At 53.1% G+C, this 15387-nt stretch overlaps 1 protein-coding gene across 1 annotated transcript in view; it reads right to left on the bottom strand.

Moving 5' to 3' along the window:
* SMYD5 (SMYD family member 5) overlaps positions 1–7064 on the bottom strand; it is a 15182-nt gene extending 8118 nt beyond the window's left edge. Inside the window, exons 1-3 of the mRNA XM_027839954.1 lie at positions 6969–7064; positions 4302–4410; positions 2589–2728 (exon numbers count right to left, since the gene is read on the bottom strand). Of these exons, the coding sequence (XP_027695755.1) occupies positions 2589–2728; positions 4302–4410; positions 6969–7064 (345 nt within the window). The remainder of the gene's footprint in view (positions 1–2588; positions 2729–4301; positions 4411–6968) is intronic.
* Positions 7065–15387: the final 8323 nt, after the last annotated feature.

Here is a 15387-nt window from a genome sequence, read left to right as displayed (position 1 = left end):
GTTGAAATAAACTGAAATTATACAATGCTAAACCTAAATGCGCACAGCCCCAAGGAGGCCCCAGAGGACGTTAGAGGAAGAAGATGATCCTGTGATCCTAAGAGAGCTCCCCACAAATGGAAACGATTGTTCTCCCAGAGCCATGGCACCTTCAGGGTAGGTATCAGCAGCATAGTCAGTTTTCTTCCCTTTCCTAGTCAGAGGCTTCCCATAATTTATATCAGACTCACTTGGGCAGGTCTTACTTCCCTAGACCTTCTCATTTGTGTCTATCTCCGCCAGCATCAAGCTCTCCATGATGCATACAACAAGCATATAATAAATGAATTAGGTAGCAATGCAAACATGGAGTTGCGGGGGGGGGAGGCTAGACCTCCTACTCAGGAATTTCAGATGAGGGAGTGGGGCAAGGGAGAGATTCAGATAGAAGGGGAAGACCCGGCCCTGCCTTCTAGGTTAAAAGGACTCTGCAAGAACCTTTAGGCATCAGAAAAGGGTCAGCTATTTTTGTTAATGTTGTCATTGACAGATAACATCTGCTATCTCATTTGATCCTACCACCTACTACCACCAAACCTAGATGATGAAACTGAGGCACAGGAAGAGAATGAAGTGATATCCCAGTCACTCATGACGGGAGAGTCTGGGAGGCAAGGCACAGAGGAAATGAGCAAGACTTATCGAAATAGTGAGATAGCGTGGTGCAGACACCGGTAGAGTGGGCTGGGTTCAAAGCCTGGCTGCCCCACGGCCTGCCGGTATGACGTTAAGCAGGTCACTTCCTTCTCTGGGCCTCAGTCTTCTCAGCTATAAAGTAAGAGGGTTGGACTAGATGAAAACCGTTCCAGCTCTATGCCAATGTTTCTGGGAGCCTAGGAAATGGTTCCATTGTGAGACACAAACGTCCTTCTCCAACGCTGGCCTCTACTTGCAGCTAAAACCTCCGGAATGAGTCTCCCCCATTAGAGTGCAAACTCCCTGAGAGCAGGAACTCTGCTTATCTATTTCTTCCTCAACACAGTGCTTTGCCTTTAGTAGGCGGTTAATAAATGCTTTTCTTTTTCGTTCATTTATTCATTCATTCCTGGAGGTTTCACCAACAGAGCTTACAAAAGGCCAGACTTTAAAAACAGGCCAGCCTGGCCAGGAGCTGTGTGTCTGTCATGTGAGGGCCACTGTGGCAATGTCTGAACAGGCCCAGCCCTAGGTCAGCTGCAAAGGGTCAGATTCCTCCACTACAACCACCCTCCACGCCCTCCAGAAGCCTGCAGTGGCAGAAGGCACACACCAAGGAAATCCCTGAAGCTGGCTCTAATCACACGCCAGTCACAGCCCCAGCCTCAACTTCCTCTGTGCAACAGGGATACCTGCACCGACGACCTCTTGAGGCAAGTGTGGGGATGGGCCACGATCGTGGCCCAAAAACCCTCTGCAGCATCTCCAAAGTCTCAGAAATGGGAGCTGTTACTGTGATGAGCTGTTCTCATCTTGGTGGATGGAGCTCACAGGGAAAGGGTTCTGGGATGGCTGCTGGGGCGCTCCCACTCGCCTTAGGCTCTTCTGTTTAACGCTCTATGGTCTGTGGCCTCCCGAAGAAGGGAGAGGAGCCCAGGTCATCCTCCGGGAGCTCCTGGATACAGCCCGAGAAGCAGGCAGGTCCAACCGGATGAGAGGGGCACCTCTTCCTGACCCCCTCATTTTGGTCTCCTCTGCCACCTCACTATCCACACGGCTTGGAGGTAACCGAGAGCCTAGTATGAAAACATCCATCAGAAACACTTGGGCCATCAGAGGCAAAGGGCTGGTTGAAGTCCAGGCCAATTTGCTGACTGAGCTCTCCGGGACATTTCAAGGTCTTTTTCAGAAGGTATTCAGTAGGTGGTCCAGTGATGTGCTGGGCAGTTTTTTCTGTGTCACTGCCTATTTCATACTGATCGCCGAGGCTGAAGGTCACCCACCGGGCATCACCTGGGGTAAACAGAGTTTGTGATGTCGATCCCAGACCCAATGGGCCCGATTCAGCCCCCTGTGCATGCGTCTCTGCCAACATCCGGTGGACGCTGCGCTGGAAGGCCTTGTGACTCCGCTATGGAATCACCATCCTTTTACAGATCCCATCTGGAGGTGAATTCTTATGACTGCTGTTGTCTTCATCGTGACGGTCACCCACGTGCTCTCACTAAAGACTCAGGGATTCAGTAGGGATCTCCACTCAAACCCTGCTTCTCCAAGCGGAAAAGATCTGTGAGGCTGCTAAGTCCAACTCCCTCATTTTACAGATGAGGAAAACTGCGGCCAGAGAGGACAGCGACTTCACTGGGGTTGCACAGCTAAGGATCTTGCCAACCACAAGACCCTGGGCAGACAACCTCTCTGAGACTCTGTCTCCCCATCTGTAAAACAGGGAAACAGATACCTGCAGCCCCCACCTACCAGGACTGCTGAAACATCAGAAAAGTGCTTCACAAACCTGAGACACTGTTTGAACATCAGCTGTAATTCATTTACTAGCCCCAGAGAGCCTCTGGCTCTTCCCCGTGGCCCACCACCACCTCCCCTCTCCCCTCCGCCCCTCGGCCGAGTCTCACCTGACAGTGAGGACACAGCTGGTGGAGATCTTTCCGAATGCTGCACTGCTCAGGATGAGGCAGGGCACCACAGGCCCTCCCCGACAACCTCTGGGCATTCTCCTCTGCGGTCTCCAAGGCCCGGAGACAGTGGTCACAGGCTGACAAACGAGTCACACACAGAAGCTCAGTCGCAGGCTCCTCCCCTCAGGCAGGTGTCTCATCCCAAAACCTATCTCAAAATCCCCATGTTCTGCGGAGCTTGCCCCGGCCACCTCTGCCCCATCTCACGAGTCTTTTAACCTAATGAACTCACACTCAAGGGTCCTTCTCACTAGCTTCTCTCTCCCTGCTCCCCACATTGGACCGTGGCTCTCTGAGGACAGGGACCATCCTTCGACAGTTGGCCCAGGGGTGCCCTGAGGAACAGACGTCTCCTCTTCCTTCTCCCTCTTACCGGCACCACCAGCCTCTGAACGCGGGGCAGTGGGAGCTGGTGAGGGGCCCTTCCTGATGCCCCGGCCCCACAAGCAGCAGCAAATACCATCAGCCCTGGAGTCCTAGGTATCAAAATGCTGCCAGCTTTCTGCCACAGAACCAACTCGGTCAACATTAAATTCCAAAGATGTCTGGGCCATTAATGAGGAAGTAGAGAGCTGGCCGTTAGACCAAAGTCTGGTCTCAAGCCCTGCCTCGGTCACTGGACACATGACCACCATTACTCCCTGAGCCTCAGGGTCCTGATCTGTGGCACCTGCCCCAGCCACACCAAGGCCTCTGATGAGACAAAAGGGAAGGCACACTTGGTCATCCCTTCTAGCGCCAGGGTCCTCCACAGGGCACAGTGAAAGGGGAAGCTAGTTTAGAGAGTATATCCCTCACCAGAAACCTGAGTCCTAAGGGGTGGCGTGATGGACCGGAATCAGACACACAAAGATCTGGATTCCAATCCCGCTCCTGACATGCCCTGGCTGTATGCTCTGGGCAGGCCCCTGACTCTCGCAGGGCCCCCGGGGCAACTCTCTAGGCCGACCTGGTACCACTTCCACAGGGATCTCCCTGCTGATCTCACCAGTCAGACTCAGTGCCCCACAAAGAACAGCCCCTCAGGGCTTGCATTCTGCTGCCAATGTCTGCAACACCCTTTGCAAACTCTTGAATCCATGATAAACCTCGTGTCCAGTTTGGGGAGGAGGAAACTAAGAGACCAGATGATCCGTGCACTCAAGCACCAAGAGGAGGCAGAATTGAGATGGATGAGGAAGAAGAGGGGCCCAGGGCCTCAGTCGGGGCTCACACCCCTCCTGTCCCTTCCTCTTTTCTCAGCAGTGGCCAAGGGGCCTGAACACGAGCCAGTCTTCAGCTGCGGAGCGGGTCACGTGAGAGAAATGCACCAGACTCCCCGTCCCTTCCCATTTCAAAGCTCCCACGTCCCCAGCAAGGACGGCTACGTCCCCAGGCTCAGGGAAAGGGTCTCTATGCCCCAGGCTCGGATTCCACTCCAGTCACTGGCCCATGAGTCTACGGTCCCCATGGCGGTTTTGCCACAATCCCATCGCTAGTTTTGCAATCTCTGTGATATAATGAAGGTAACAGGCGTAACCGTACCCCAGGGAAGAACGGCATTTCATCACAAAGATACACACCCACCCCACACCTCCCTGGATACTGTCGGACACACGCGGCAACAGGGACCGGGGAACCCCCCCGCGATGAGCACAGAGGGTAGCTTACCTCGGTAGCGATAAAGTGCATTCCAGAGGAACTGGGAGGCCACCAGAGGCCTCTCCACAAAGATGGTCTCCCCTTTTTGGACTGGTCTTGTAGCAAAGAGCCCCTTCCCCTAGAGAGGGAGGAAAAGATGGCTTTTTGTGTCCCTGCTGCTCAGCTTAGCACCCTACACCTAGGAAGCACTTGCACCAACCAGTCAACCATCACATACTATGTGCCAGGCACTGCACTAAGCTTTGGGGATACAAAAAGAGGCAAAAGACAGTCCCTTCTCTCAGAGAGCTGACAACCTAATGAGGGGTGGGAAGAGAACATATAAACAAATATAGACAAATCAAGCCATTTTGTGGTTGTTCAATCATTTTTCAGTTGTGCCCAATTCTTCGTGACCCCATTTGGGGTTTTCTTGGCCAAGATACTGAAGCAGTTTGCCATTTCCTTCTCCTGCTCGTATTACAGATGAGGAACTGAGGCAAACAGGGTGAAGTGACTTGCCCAGGGTCACACAGCTAGTAAGTGTCAAGTGTTTGGTCTGAGTCCAGATTTGAACTCAGGTCCTCCTGACTTCAGGGCCGGTGCTCTATCCACTGTGCCACCTAGCTGCCCTGTCCTTCATTTTCAAAGAGGACCAATGACATCATGGGCTAATGTCTTGACCAGTGCGTGAATTAGATTTAAGTGAGGCAGAGTTCTCTTCCACAGTCTCTGAAGTCCAGTGGCAGGACAAAATTCAGGACAACTGGCGAAGGCCCAGAACGGAGTGGATGACCTTGGCATCTTAGACGTCTGACCAAGCTTTAACTGCTACACAGCGCCTGCTTCAGCCGCCTTCCCGGCCTTGGAACATCGTTCTCATCCACGCAACCCCACCAGGGAGTGTCTTCACACGCTTGGGGTAGACATCCCCCTGGCTCTCCAATAGGCCTGAGGCCTTGTGGTGAGCCTCAACCCGGCTTAGCCCGTCTGCAGACACAGTTTACCAGGGTGTGGCCACTCTGTGTGCCACAGCTTCCTGGAGCCACAGGCGACAGTCTGGTGCTGGGCAGACACCAAAGGTAAGTGAGCAGCCCTCACACCAGAGGTGTTCGTCCTCCCTGAACACTCCCCATACTCCAGGGGCAGCTAGGTGGCATAGTGGATAGAGTGCCGGGCATGCAGTCAGGAAAACTCTTCTTCCTGAGTTCAAATCCAGCCTCAGGCACTTACTAGCTGTGTGACCCTACGCAAGTCACTTCACCCTGTTTGTCTCAGTTTCTTCATCTGTAAAACGAGCTGGAGAAAGAAATGGCAGACCACTCCAGTATCTCTGCCAAGAAAACCCCAGACGGGGTCATGAAGGGTTGGACACGACTGAACAAAAGCCAATCAAATCCTGAGAACAGAAAATCACTGCAGTAGCTGAATGGAGGATGGGCTGGAGCAGGCAGACCCCTCAAAGGCTATTGTAATAGTGCAGCGGTGAGGACATGAGGTGGGGGCAGGGCCACAGGAGCAGAGGGGACATACTGGAGAGATGTTGGAGAGGTGAAATAGACAGGCCTGGGCAAGAGCTTGGACATGGGGGTGGGGGGAGGGTAAGAGTGAAGGGCCCAGGATGATTGCTCGGCTGTGAACCCTCGGCAGCCATAGGGAAGGTGGGGCAAGAGGAGGAGGAATGTTGAGCAGAAGATGTATGGTGGACATCCAATCTGAGATGTCTAAAATGCCATCAGAGAGGTGGGGTGATGGGGGTCAGCAGAAAGATGGGGCAGGAAAGGCAGTTTTGAGAGTCATCAGCAGAGATGGTAATGAAATCCATGGGAGGTCACCAAGTGAAGTAGGATGGAGGGAGGAGAGAGGAGGACCCAGGCAGGGCCCCCAAAGACGGACACCTGCTGCCCAAGCCAAGGGGTGTGGGCCCCTGACACTCCCAGCTCTGGGATCCTGGGCATCTCCCAACCCCAGCCTTCTCTGGGGAGGGGAAGGAGGCAATGGGCCAGGAAAGCCTCCAGCAGCGAAGCCGTGAGAGGGATTGAGAGGAACGAGGCAAGGGGAGGGGGCAGGAATCATACAACTGGGGGGGCAGAGGTGAGGATTATGCAATCGGGGTGAATGTATCTGATTCTCATCCCCATCCCGGACTTGGGGTTTCTTCTGGCCGGGGTCATCTGGCCCTCTGGGGGCCCAGGGGAGCTTTATGTACGGCCCAAGGCACCGAATGGGGTGGGGGGGCCTCTCCTCGGGAGTCAGGCGCTAACAAGGGGGGCGGGAAGGTGCTTCCTGGGGGAGGCGGCGCTGAAGCCTGGGCCTCGAAGGGAACCGGGGGTCCTATGGCCACACTCTGGGCGTGAGGACGGCCGAGGCAAAGGCCCAGAGGTGGAAAAGACAAAACCACGCGTGAGAAACAGAAGAGGCCGGCAGCCGGGCCGGAGGAGGGGCGAAGGCCCAGGAATGGTCCGGCCTGGACAGGGTGGGGGAGGAGCCTGGTCGGGGCGGGGAGCACGGGGGAGCCACGGCAGCTGTCAGAGCACGAAAGGGACGCCGTCACGGCCGGGCCGGAGGAATCGCGGGGCCGCAGCAGGGGGCAAGCGGAGGGGGTGGGGGAGGGGCCGAGGCTGGGGAGGTTCCTGGGGCTCTGGGATGGGGGTCCCCGGCGGGGGCGGGGGCGACCGGGCCCCTGGCCCGCCTCACCTTGGCGCTGCTCACGAAGCGGACCTCCACGGGCCCCCGGGCCGGGCCCGCCGCGCCCACGCAGAAGGAGAACATGTCGCACATGGAGGCCGCCATCTTGGAGGGCGCTGGCACCGCCCTCTGACACCTGACCCCGCACTCGGGCCGCTCTCCCCAGCGCACGCGCTGCTCCGCTCCCGGACCCGCCCTCTTCCCTTCCCCTTTTCTGGCCCCGCCCTCTGTTCACGTTCCCGCCCACTCCACTCTCGTCTTTCTGTCTCTGACCCTGCCCACTCTTCCTACCAAGCTCCCCACCCTCTCCTCCCCGATCTATGGCCCCGCCCTCCCCGTCCCTGGCCCCGCCCCTTCCCCGGTCTCCTCCCTCTCCGCCCTCTAGCTCTGTCATTCTCTCTGTCACCGTCCCTCTCCACCTCTTCTCTGGCTCCGGCCCCTCCTCCCCAGTTCCCCCGCCCTCTCCAGCTCCCTAGCCCCGCCCCCTTCGGGTTGCTTGTTCTCTGGTCCCGCCCTCTCCAGCCCTGTGGCCACGCCCCCTCCTCAGTTCCCCCTCCCTCTCCAGCTCTCTGGCCACGCCCCCTCTTTCTGGTCATTAAAGGGAGGTGGCGGGGATCTGCCGAGATCCTCCAGCCTCAGCATCCCCAGCAGCCGGTGCTACAGGTGTGCCGCACCTGTTTAACCCCCTCTTCTCCCTGTTGTCCTTCTCCTCCCCAGCCAGGGCCCCCCCTGGAAGATGGGGTCTCTGCCTCCAACGCTAACAGCTACGCGATCTTCTTTCGGGCCCCTTCGGCCGCAGCCCCCACCCCACTCTGGAGGGGGACCCTAGGCAGCCCCTCGGGAGCTCCCATGGGACTTTCTGGGGGGATTGGCCCCCAGCAGCTGCACCCACCTGCCTGGATCCCCTCCCCCCCCTCCATCCCCATCTCTTGTGCCCTGGGCTCTCCCCCAAAGGGGCAGTGTCGCAGGATCTTCACGGATCTTCGGGTCCCCGTGTTAGGAGACTGTCCCCAAGGTCACCTGCCTTCCCATACCGTGCAGCATGTAAGCCTCAAGCTGGAGGCCAATTCCTGGTATTTCTGTGTCTCCTGAACGAACCAAAAATGCTGAAAGCAAATGGATACCTGTCACTGGAGTTTTTAAAAAAATTTATTTTAAATTTAATTTTAATTTTTTTTTAACAAAGCTTGCCTCATCCTTGATTTCCCCAGCTTCCTTCAAAACTCAGCTCAAATCCCACCTTCTGCAGGAGGCCTTTCCCATTCTCCCCCTCTATATATGCGGCTTGCATGTTGTCTCCCCCTTTAGATTGAGACCTTTGGGCCAGCGCATAGTAAGAGCTTAATAAAGGCTTGCGGACTGAAGTAAGATGTTTGTTCACATGTCTGGAAGAGAGACTCCAGGGTCAAAGAACTGAGAAAAATAACAATGATAATATAGCTAGTATTTATATAAGTACTTTAAAGTCTGCAAAGAGTTTCACAAATGCTATTTGATCCTCACAGCAACCCATTGAAGTAGGTACTATGATGAGCCCCATTTTACAGAGGAGAAGCAGACAGAGGTTAAGTGACTTGACCACAGGCACACAGCCAGTAACAATTCTGTCTATTTGCCCCAACTAAAGCAGATACCAAAGCCTAGACTTCTCGGGGCTGTGACTTTACCCTTTGGTGAGCAGGCTGTCCTGTGGGACCTTGTATATGTGCACGTGTAGGAAGAGAATGTGTTCCTGGTTGGGGGGGTGGGGTATTTCTGTAACAACTATACTTGCTCTATCTGTTTAGCAATTACCCTTTGTAAAAGCTGATAAAATCTGGCTTGGGTAGGGTCGTTTTTTTAAAAAATATTTTAAAATCTTATTTTATTTCACCCTTTCTTATAAACTCCTCTAAATTTCACAATTTAACAAAAAGTTTAAAATCTAGGACAGAAACTATGTTGTAATTTACTATAAATGTATCAACCCCCTGGAGTAACTTCTCCAGTTTCCACTCCAACTGGCAGGCCTCGTCCCCTCCCCAAAGGATAACTGACTACTTCTCTCCTCTGGGTTCTAGGGGGTAAACCTAAGGGGCTGGGGATTTTCAAAAACTATCACTTAGGAGCCACCAGGCAGAACAATTAAAAGGCTCTTGTAACAGTGGAGAGGAGAGGTGATAAACACCTGCATGGGTGGGGGCAGTCTGAGTGGAAAGAAGGGGACATAGGAGAGAGGGTGTGAAGGTAGACAGGACAAGAGCTGGCAACAGATGGGGTATGTGGGGTGAGTGCAAATGTCCAGGAGTCAAGGAAGAACCCCAGGTTGCAGGCCTGGGTGACTGGAAGGATGGTAATGCCCAACAAAGAAATAGGAAGGTTGGGAAGAGTGGAGGGTTTGGGGGGAGAAAGATGTCTGCAGACACTCGGACGTGTTCAGTCTGAGATACCTACAGGACATCCAATTGGAGATGTCCGCCAGGCAGTGTGTGATGCAAGGCAAGAACTCAGGAGGGAGACTAGGGCTGGATCTATGGATCTGGGAGGAGGCAGCATGCCTGAGGTGGGGGGATGAGAGTGTGGGCAGAGGTGTTAGAGGGAGCCCCCAGATCACAGATCCACTAAACACGCTTTATATTTACTTGTCTGTATAGATACATACCGTGTCCCTAGCTTCACCCCTTCACTCCCCCTTCACCCACCCAAGTAGAAAGCTTCCGGACAGCAGGGAGCACTGTAGGAATTTCAATATTTGTGTTCCCGGAGCCTTGCAGTTTTTTGTTGCTGTTCCAAGCAGTGATTTCATCAATGTGGGGGTCTCCCTGTGTGAAAACTCTCTCTATCGATGAAGATGTTTACCTTATTCTTTGGGAGCTGCTCAGGGGCACGGAGTGGTCCAGTAACAGGCCCAGGGTCACACAGCTATTAAGTGTCAGTTGAGATTTGAACTGAGCTCTTCTTGACTCCACACCACTCCGCTGCACACAAATCATAAGCATTTAATGTTTGTGAAATTGGACCGCCGAAGGATGGTGGGCTGAGAGGACGAGCGTGGCCAGCCCAGCTTTGAAAAGCTTCCCCTGGAGCTCTGCAGAGCCTGACATGCCTCCTGGTGGCCCTTCCAAGGGGACAAATGACTTGCAGTCATCTCCTTCACCTCTGAGACTCCCGGAGAGGCTGGAGGCTGAGCAGGCCCTGCTCTTTGGAGGACAAGACAAGGATAATTGCTGGCCATTCTGGAAGATGCAGACTCCTTTGGGGACCCTAAAAATACAGCATCATTGATTGTAAAATTCTAGTCCAAGTAAATAAATAAATTCAACATCTCTATAAATGAGCCCACAGCCTTTCCAAAGCAAGGTGGTGAAATGAGAACAGGTGAATGGCCTCTCCCTAGCCAGTCTTCCACCCTGGGGGCTGACTCAGCTCTTAGCTTATCCCCTGCCCTTCTAGAAACTCTGGTCTCCCAAGAAATACACGCTCCCCAGGATTTAAGTAAAGGGGAAAGATGGGGTTTGGGGGAGGAGGGTGGAGAAATATAACCCAGTTAAGAATGGATTAAGTGCTTCCTTCCCTCCCTCCCTCCCTCCCTCCCAGCTGGTGGGAGCCAGCCTTCAGCTGGGGAGGCCGAGTCAAGAGGCCTGCATGCCCAGCCCAGGGGACCAATAGACACACCTGCAGTCTGAGTTAGCAGCAGGCCCCTTTCCTTGCTCCACCTGTATTCTCCAGGGACTGAGCCAGCCGAGCCTTAGCAAGAATTAACCCTTAGAGAGGACAGGACACAGACCCACTCCCAAACACGGTTCTTAACCCATCCTGCTCTGCCAGGACAAGAATCCCTTACCCTTCGATAAGGACAGGTGGTGGAAGCCCAGATGTAGAGACCCCCCAGAGGGCATCTCATCCCAACCCCTTGTTTTGCAGATGAGGAAACTGAGGCCTGAGCAAGTAGTGACTTGTCTCAGGTCATAGGGTCAATCGAGGTGGATTTGGAGTCAGAAGGACCCAAGTTCAAGTCCAGATTCAAACACTTATGAGCCGGGTGACCCTGGGCAACTCACTTCACCTGTCTGCCTCAGTTTCCCCATCAATAAAATGGAGAAAGGGGTAAGGGAAATGAGGCAGACCGGGAGGCTGTGCTCTCCCTCTAATCCTGGCCTCATGTTTTACGCAGTATTTAGGGGTAGACAGGCGGAGGGGAGCAGACATTTGTGTCCTGGGCAAGTTCTGAATGGGGTGGTCAGGGCCGTTCCCCACCATCTCTGTCACATGTGCTTGGTTCCAAAGAAAAGTATCTTTTCTCTCGTTGTCCTGTTCTGCCCTCAGATGCCAAGCAGACCAAGGCAAATCTGCCTTCCGACTAGCAGCCCTTCAGATACCCTAAGCCCGGGACCTGGGTTCCAGGGCTTGTTCCCCCCATCAAATAACGGGGGTTTGAAAGAAATTACATAGATGGTCCCCCCCACACCTAAATCCCATGATCCTCTTCCCAGTCAAATTGCATACTCCGATTCATATACTCATTAGTCATACAATACACACACATTAGTCAACCAACAAGCATTTATTAAGCACCTACTGTATGCCAGGCACTGCGCTCGGGGCACTCAGACTGGCCTTTTATCAAGTTCCCCCAATCCTGCTACTTTATGCCTTTGCACATGTGGTCACTCCTACCTGTCCCTTCAAACCCTACAAAGTCCTGAGCACGACTGAAGCCCACCTCCTCCACAAGGCCTTTTCTGTTTCCTCCCAGTTATTAATACTCTCTTCCTCTTAAAATGGAACAGCTGGGTTGCTCAGTGGATAGAGCGCCAGGCCTGGAGTCTTCCCGAGTTTAAATCTGGCCTCAGACACGTACTAGCTGTGTGACCCTGGGCAAGTCACTTAACTTTGTTTCTTCACCTGTAAACCTCAGTTTCCTCATCTGTAAAATGAGCTGGGGAATGCAATGGCAAACTTCTCCAGTATCTTTGCCCAGGAAACCCCAAAAAGGGGTCATGGAGACTTAGACACGACTAAACCACAACGACTTAAAATTATTTTGTGTTACTTTACCTTCCCTCCTAGTAGAACGTAAGCTGCTTGAGGACAGGAAATTTGGGGGGGAGCTTTGTATTTTTAGATGCTAGCACATACCTTATCTATGGTAAAACTTAATAAATGTTTGTTCAATTTTAAACAGTTAAAAAATGTCTTCTCTACTCCCACCTCAACTCTGGTATTCAAAGAATAATTAAAAGGATGATTGGGCAGGAGGGAGGACCACAGTATGAATGTGGATGGACCCAATTCCAGACATTTTTGTTCCTTTCTCACAAATCCTTTGGCAGACATCAAGCCGGAGTACAGAGCATGGCTACCAGCATCCGTGCTGCCTCATGGATGGGGTGGCGAGCCAGAGTGTTGGAAATCCTGGCTCTGCACATCCCCCACTGCCTCATGCAACAGGGCCTCACTTTGATCATCTGTAAATGAGAAAATTCGACTGCGGCCTTTGTGGTCCCTCAGACCTAGATCTGTGATCTGAAGTCCCAAATGTAGAGCCCCTCAGAGGACCTCTTGTCCCAACGTCCTGTTTTGCATCTGAGGAAACTGAGGCCCGAGCAAGTGAAGTGATTGGTCCCCGGTCACAATACCAAGCATTCTAGAACTGTGATCTGATGACTAGAGAGCCCAAGGACACAGGCTGCTTGGGAAATCAGCATCACTTGGATGCATGAAGACAGAAAACGGCTGCCCCCTCCGGTCAGGCAGACAAGAGATCAGGGACAGATGCAAGACAAGAGAAGAGGTAAGAAAGGTCTCAATACTGGCCTGATTGTCATTTCCCACTTCCTGCTCTTTGCTCTCCCTGACTGTCAAAGAGGAGCCCCGCCTGAGGTAGATGAGCTTTTTATTTCACAGGAAGGGACACAGAAATGAAATTTAAAGTCAGGGGAAGGAGATTGGAGGGAGCCCTGGTGGTCCCTGAGTGTTACCCCAAAGCAGGGCAGGGGAGGGAGAGAAAGGGAGAGAGACCCGGCTAGACCACCCAGGTCTGCTTCACACCCTGGACATAATTAAGTCAGTGGTGACTAAAGGGGGATGTACTTCAGCTGGCAATGCCAACATACTGTCGTTGTTGTCTTCTCCGCTGCTGCTACTGGGCTCCTGGGGCGACATGGGCGGGGAAAAGGACCCCTTGGCTGGGCTGGACAGCTTTTTTTTCTTCTGTTCCAGGCTTTGCTTCCGCCCCTTGATCCTGCGATTCTGGAACCACACTTTCACCTGTGTTGTAGGAGAGGGGAGGACCAGAGGTTACCAGCCGGGGCAGATGCCAGGGGAGATCTGGGGTCACTCTTGCAGAAGAGGTGGGAACTTTGAAGTCACAAAGCAGGTTTGGGGGTGGGTCAAAACTTCATGGATAACCAAAAACACTGGATAGAGTAACAGTCACTTAGGCTTGGCTCTGGGAGGCATCTTGGGATCAGCTTAGTCTGGCATTCGAGGCTCACCACAATCTAAATCAAAACTCTGTTGCCAGCTTTTCTCTCCTATATCTCCCAATATCCAACCTTCCCTACCTGGAAGCCTGCCTCCCCTCCCCCCCATGCTCCTATATTGCAAGTCTTTCTCCTCTGCAAGCCTCCTTTCTGTGTAAGGAGGTCCCCTGACTCTGAAAGATTATACCAATGGAACACAAATGCTGGGTGAGGGTGGGGTCACTGAGCTGGAAAAGCAATGGGCCCTGAGACTGTCCTGCCATTCATTGACCCGCTATGCTCATCACAGGATGGGTGGCCACCTGGTGAAATTCCTTTTTTGGGGGGGGGGTGAGGCAATTGGGGTTAAGTGACTTACCCAGAGTCACACAGCTAGTAAGTGTTATGTGTCTGAGGCCAGATTTGAACTCAGGTCCTCCTGACTGCAGGGCCAGTGCTCTATCCACTGCGCCACCTAGCTTCCCTAACCTTGTGAAATTCTAGGGTCACATCCAACAAGAATGTCCATCCTCCAGCTATGCAGGAGCAGGAAGGTAGGGAGATGAGGGCTGGGAGCTTCCTACCTGGGTCTCTGAGAGATGCAGCTGCTTGGCTAGTTGGGTCCTCTCCATCCCCACCAGATATGGCTGCTTCAGGAAGGCCTTCTCCAGTTCTTCCAGCTGCTCAGAGCTGAACACCGTTCGACTCCTCTTTCTGCTTGATTTGGGGACTCCATTGACCTTGTTCAGGTAGTCAGTCTGGCCCCAGGTCAAGGGTCCTTGCAGGGCTGAGTGCTCCACCAGCTCCAGGCCTAGGAAGGGAAGAATTGGGCACCCCTGAGCTAACACACAAATCTATCCCCACCTCCCAACCTCCTGGGCAAAGCAGGCAAGCAACAAGCATTTATTGAGCCCCTATTGTATACCAGGCACTCTCCTATGCTAGCAATGGAGATTGAAAGACAGAAATTAAATCGTCCCTGTCCCCAAGGAGCTTACATTCTACTGCAGGGGAGGGGAGATACACCATTCATTTAAAGCTATTCATAACCAGGCCCTTTCCTGCCACTCCCCCAACCTTCATGCCTTACTCCCATCCACTCACTCACTCTACTAGCCAGCTGGTCTACCAGTGGATCCTCAAACACACCACTTCATCTCCTGTCTCTCCAGATGTTTATGCTGGCTGTCCACACCTGGAGGGGCACTGGCTCTTCCTCCTGGCCCCACCTTTTAGCTTCCCGGGCTCCTTTTAAGCTCAGTTCAAATGCCACCTTCCTCAGGAAGCCCTTCCAGGTTCCCCCAGTTGCGAGGCCATTCCCTTCTCAGGTGCTCCCGGAGGGGGGCCAGCCCACAGGAAAGCACTGAGATGGGAAAGAGAATTCAAGGGAATAGGGAGTAGTAGGTCAGTGTGGCTGGGACAGAACACATGAGGAGCAATAATGTGTAACCAGCCTGGAAAGAGTCTGGCTGCAGACTGGGACAGGCTTTAAATGCTCAGGTGAGTCTTTCTTCCTAGAGGGAAAACAAGGCCATGGAAGCTTCTTGAGCAAGGGAGTGACATGATCAGGTCTGTGCCTTACCTAAAGGTAACCATGATCTTTCTTCTTCTCTCTGGCCAGGTAGGTGAGTGATTGGAGCATACCCAAATTTTATTTTAAATTTGATTTAGTTAGAAGAGCTGTGCTCCCAAGCCACACATTCAACCTCCTACCCCTAATGCCAGGTGATAATCACAAATGAGAGGAATAAAGTGCTCAGCATTACCTCCATCGCTGAATTTTGGGGAGGCAGGGAGAGGAGGAGGAGAAAGGGTTAGAGAGCTCCCTAGTCCTCAGTCAGGGTGATCTGGTAGAAAGCTGGGCAATACTCCAAGAAAACTGTCCCTGCCAAGCATTGAGGCCCACAGGAAAATCTTTTCTCCATTCACTAAACCCGTCAATACACACACACACATACACACACACACACACACACACACACACA

This window comes from Vombatus ursinus, unplaced genomic scaffold, assembly GCF_900497805.2.
Source record: "Vombatus ursinus unplaced genomic scaffold, bare-nosed wombat genome assembly UNPS02014837.1, whole genome shotgun sequence".
In the NCBI taxonomy this organism is placed as follows: Eukaryota; Metazoa; Chordata; class Mammalia; order Diprotodontia; family Vombatidae; genus Vombatus; species Vombatus ursinus.
This window is presented reverse-complemented; position numbering and strand designations above follow the sequence as displayed.